The sequence below is a fragment of the Tarenaya hassleriana genome, unplaced genomic scaffold, assembly GCF_000463585.1.
Source record: "Tarenaya hassleriana unplaced genomic scaffold, ASM46358v1 Cleome24, whole genome shotgun sequence".
NCBI classification, from domain to species: Eukaryota; Viridiplantae; Streptophyta; class Magnoliopsida; order Brassicales; family Cleomaceae; genus Tarenaya; species Tarenaya hassleriana.
The window spans coordinates 667,746-672,712 of NW_010965696.1; the positions used below are offsets into that span (position 1 = coordinate 667,746).

Consider the following 4,967-nt stretch of genomic DNA (forward strand, 5'->3'; position numbering starts at 1 on the left):
TTGAGCATGGCGCAATTCTCGCACAACCTCCACAAGAGCGAGTCAACCGGCAAATCTCCCTTCGAGATTGTGATGGGACGCCAACCGACCACACCCAGCGGTCTATCCCTCACCTATGATGGTCCTAGTCCAGCAGCCCACACCTTTGCAAGGGAATGGCAAGAAGAAACCGACCAAACTTGGATTTGGTTGCACAAAGCGGCTGCAAGGATGAAGAAGTTCGCGGACAAGAAGAGGAGACCAATGGAGTACAATGTAGGAGACCAAGTCATGGTGAAGATCATCCCACACCATTTCCTCAAGATGCGGACTCTTCACCGAGGCTTGACCCGCAAGTTCGATGGACCATATCCGATCATTGAGAAGATCGGAAAGATGGCCTACAAGCTACAACTTCCGGAGCGGATCAAAATTCACCCCGTGTTCCACGTAAGTCTTCTAAAGCCTTATAAAGCTGATCCTTCGGATGTTGATAGAAACAGGTCCAAGAGAGCTCCCATTCCTTCCACGGCCCAATACACAAAGGAGGCCGAGATGATTCTTGACCGCCGACCAATAAGCAAACAAGGGGCAAGGTACCGAGAGTACTACATCAAGTGGAAGGGGCTGCCCGACTCTCAAAACAGTTGGGAAAAGGAGGAAGACCTTTGGCAATTCGCGGACATGATCCGTGAGTTCAACACCGAACACGACTAGACACATAAGGGCATGAAGACGTGACGAGGACGTCCCGAGCTCAAGTGGGGGAGCATGTCAGGAGGAAAAATGGGTAATTTTTCATTTCCCGTGTTCTTTTCTTTTTCTCGTTCATCCGTTCGTACAGGTACACTCACGGATGACCGGAAGACCGAGGAAGCTCGCACGCTACCGAGGAACTCCGCACGCGTCCGAGAAATCCTGTCGCACAGCTCGAGAAACTTCGGACCTGCTCAGCAAACCTCGGCCAGCTCGACACTTTGCTTCGCACGCGTCCGAGGAAGTCCGCACCCGTCCAGCATTCTGCGGCCAGCCCAGCATCTTCTTGCGGACGCACCCGAGAAGCTCTAGCACGGGACAACTCCGGCCCAGGACCAAGGACGGACATGGACCCCCCATCCCAGACCTCTTGACACCCTCCAGCTCGCGTCCAAGCCACGTCCAAGCCCAGGCCACGTTCGGACCACCCCATGACCAAGATTGGCCCAAAACCTCGTCCATGGTCCATGACAAGTTCATGGACGTGTCCGAGGCTTTGTCCATGGCCAATTCTTGGCCCATGGCCCATTAGATTACTTAGGCGTGTTTCCTTTATGGTTTAGGCATGTTCTAGAGTTTTCTTTTCTTGTTTTAGGCCACTTTAGGCATGTTCTAGGTCTTTCTTTTCTTGTTTTAGGCAAGTAGGGTCCGAATGGGAAATAAGGGAAGTAGAATTGTGAAGTTTCCTTTTTTGTGGATGTGTGGTAAGACCTATTAAAGGCGCCGGCCACAAAGGAGAGAAACTTCACAATTCTACTTCCCTTATTTCCCATTCGGACCCTACTTGCCTAAAACAAGAAAAGAAAGACCTAGAACATGCCTAAAGTGAAAAGGAAACACGCCTAAGTATTCTAATGGGCCATGGGCCAAGAATTGGCCATGGACAAAGCCTCGGACACGTCCATGAACTTGTCATGGACCATGGACGAGGTTTTGGGCCAATCTTGGTCATGGGGTGGTCCGAACGTGGCCTGGGCTTGGACGTGGCTTGGACGCGAGCTGGAGGGTGTCAAGAGGTCTGGGATGGGTGGTCCATGTCCGTCCTTGGTCCTGGGCCGGAGTTGTCCCGTGCTAGAGCTTCTCGGGTGCGTCCGCAAGAAGATGCTGGGCTGGCCGCAGAATGCTGGACGGGTGCGGACTTCCTCGGACGCGTGCGAAGCAAAGTGTCGAGCTGGCCGAGGTTTGCTGAGCAGGTCCGAAGTTTCTCGAGCTGTGCGACAGGATTTCTCGGACGCGTGCGGAGTTCCTCGGTAGCGTGCGAGCTTCCTCGGTCTTCCGGTCATCCGTGAGTGTACCTGTACGAACGGATGAACGAGAAAAAGAAAAGAACACGGGAAATGAAAAATTACCCATTTTTCCTCCTGACATTGCCGGAATTTCATTATTTGGCATGTTTTCAATTCGAACCCATGTAAGAAAACCCAAATTTGCAGATGAAAACTCCGACAAAAAGTCTTTTATGTGGAAATTTTTCAAACGGGAAGCGCGTCTTTTAATGGGCATTATATAAAAAATACGTACTCCTTCAAAACATATCCTTCTCTGATCATACAATCATATTATATTTTGGATCACATGGTCACATGTGAAAAAGGATACGTGTTAAAGCAGAAATAGCGAATTCGAACCCATGTAAGAAAACCCAAATTTGCAGATGAAAACTCCGACAAAAAGGCTTTTATGTGGAAATTTTCCAAACGGGAAGCGCATCTTTTAATAGACATTATATAAAAAATACGTACTTCTTCAACACATATCCTTCTCTGATCATACGATCATATTATATTTTGGATCATATGCACGACGTCGGCGATAATTTTGATTTCCTTTTTTTTTCTTCGGAAAAATAACCATAAAGAACACATAAAAAAATGACATTAACTTCTCGGTATCCTGAATATATGAAAAAAATATATTTTTTATAGACTATGTAGATGAAGTTTGAATTATGGGATATTGTGATATTTGGTATCGTTTTAATTGTTTTCCTTTAAATCATTCAACAGTTTATATTATTTATTCTTTCATTAAATATGGTTGAATAAAATAGAATAATTTTTTTTTCTCTTGGGAAAAAAATGAAGAACAAAGAAAATTACGTTTTAGAACGTTCATATTTTTTTTCTCTCTCTAAGGGATAAGCATTTCTATATGTATTTACAAAACATTGTTCCTTATATAAAGTATAAACTTTATTTGTGTAACAGATAAATCTATTTTTTTTCTCTCTCTAAAATATAGCATTTATAGATAACTTTTCTTCGTAATTCTTTTTTTTTTCCGCCTGTGAATAGACAAGAATCCAAGAAAGTAAGACAAACATCTGGAATTCATGCATGTGAAAACAGCCAACACACACAATAAATACACACTTTCCCCTACAAGAAGGTTTAGTTCTTAGTAAATTTGACCAACTGATTTATGAATTTTTAAAATGGTGGAGGATATGCTTTATTATTATTGTTATTATTATTTTCAAATAATAAAAATATATTTCAAAGAGTATTGAACAAAAGTCTTCAAAAGAAGGCGAAAGTCTGCAGAATCTTGGCACTTTGCTTGATTTAATGTGCTTATAACAAAAATATATTCAAAGTAAAGCAAAAACATGTGTACATTTGTGGTTTTTTTAATATAGATATTTGAGAGAAATATTATTAAAGATGATTGTTATTATAGATTCAAAATTATGTATCTAGAATATAAAAAATAAATTTAAATAAATGGTAATATTATATTCTTTTTCTATATTTTTGTGTAAAATATTTTTCTACATTTTATGGATAAAAAGATTCCAAATTTAAAACAATGATTAGAAATGCTTATATTTTCTAAAATCATTATTCCTATCCATTATTTAACTTATGTTAGATAAACATTCGGATACTGAATCGTAGATCTTTTGAACGAATTCTTTTTAACAAAAAAAACGTATTTTTAAGAATAATCCTTTTAGAATGCTGTTCTTTCGGTTCTTTTTTTTTTATAAAAGAAATGGTTGTTTGTTTATTATTTTTGGAGTTTTAATTGTATAATTTACGTGTAAGAGAGAGTGGGGGGATAGTTGTCGAGAATGTAAGAGCTGGTCATTATTAATTAATTAATAAATAAAAGACCTCAAGCGCTTGCTCTCTCTATTATTTAGCTCTTTCAAGCCTCGCAAATGAACCCTTCTGGATTCCCTTACAGTAGCCTGAAGTGGACTGAAGTGAACTGAAGAGCAGTTCTTGTTTCTCTCCCATCCTCCACACAAGATTCCCCACGGTCCCTTTTCTTGTTGGGTTTCTATATTTTTCTTGGGTTCTTACACTGCGACAGTCTCTTGTTTTTTTATTTCTCGTCTTCGAAGAACCTCGAGGGTTTCTGTGTTGAGATCTCTTCTTGATTTCCGGAAGAGGGCAAGTTCGAATCAGGTGAAAGCTTTAGTCTTTTTCTTGATTTCTGCATCTGGGTGTTTGATAACTTTGGGGTTTAAGGCTGTCTGGCCACTAGAATTTCTTCCACATTCTTGTCTGGTTTTACTTGAGAGCGTGTATAGATAGAAGAATCCAAGGATAAAATAAAAATCTGTGTGGCGTTTCGTATGCTTGGAGGGTTTATTAATATTATTGTTGGCACACTTTGATTTGGAGAGCCCTGATTCATATCCTGAGACATTTCCAGACATATCTACAGGGATACGAGTTTCGCTTTAAGAGATGATTTGCTGTTCGCTTCCTTTTGTCGGAATTTTGAGTTTATGTCCGAGTAGACAAGTTCCATGCTCACGCATACTGACACTCACCCTCCATAACTCTGATTCGCTCCAGTATGAAAATGGAAGTCGATCTCTTAGTTTCAGTGTGAAAATGAAGTTGCCATTCACTGAGCAAACTCCAAGCCATTGGTGTTGCCAAGTGATCTCGAGTTTTGTTTATAAGAACAGAATTTCCGGGTGGTGAATCTGTAATTAGTCGAAAGGTTATAACTTTGTACTCTCTTAGGAACCAGAAAGGTAGATGAATGATCTGTGACCTTTGCTTGGTGTGTCATATGGTATGATTGTTGGTCGTGTAATGATATATACAGAACTTGCAGTTCAAGATCAGGGAGGGAGAGTTAAGGACAAGATCAGGTTTCGGATTTTTCAAGTCTGCAATCTCTTCTCTTGGATTAGATGCTGCCTCAGAGATGGTTTCCAGATATGATTTTGCTCCTAATCAGCATTCTTGCTTGCACAAATGGTAACTCTT

The 4,967-nt window shown here is 40.9% G+C and overlaps 2 protein-coding genes across 3 annotated transcripts in view; both read left to right on the plus strand.

Moving 5' to 3' along the window:
* LOC104816062 overlaps window positions 1-696 on the plus strand; it is a 3,938-nt gene extending 3,242 nt beyond the window's left edge. Inside the window, exon 2 of the mRNA XM_019202762.1 lies at window positions 6-696. Within this exon, the coding sequence (XP_019058307.1) occupies window positions 6-696 (691 nt within the window). The remainder of the gene's footprint in view (window positions 1-5) is intronic.
* Window positions 697-3,883: 3,187 nt separating this feature from the next.
* The window catches only part of LOC104815665 (glucan endo-1,3-beta-glucosidase 4-like), a 3,523-nt gene continuing 2,439 nt past the window's right edge, over window positions 3,884-4,967 (plus strand). Inside the window, exons 1-2 of one of the 2 annotated variants that reach the window (XM_010544160.1) lie at window positions 3,884-4,148; window positions 4,804-4,958. In XM_010544160.1, coding sequence (XP_010542462.1) covers window positions 4,892-4,958 — 67 coding nt within the window. In that variant the 5' untranslated portion in view covers window positions 3,884-4,148; window positions 4,804-4,891. The remainder of the gene's footprint in view (window positions 4,149-4,803; window positions 4,959-4,967) is intronic. The other variant, XM_010544159.1, reaches the window with a different exon arrangement.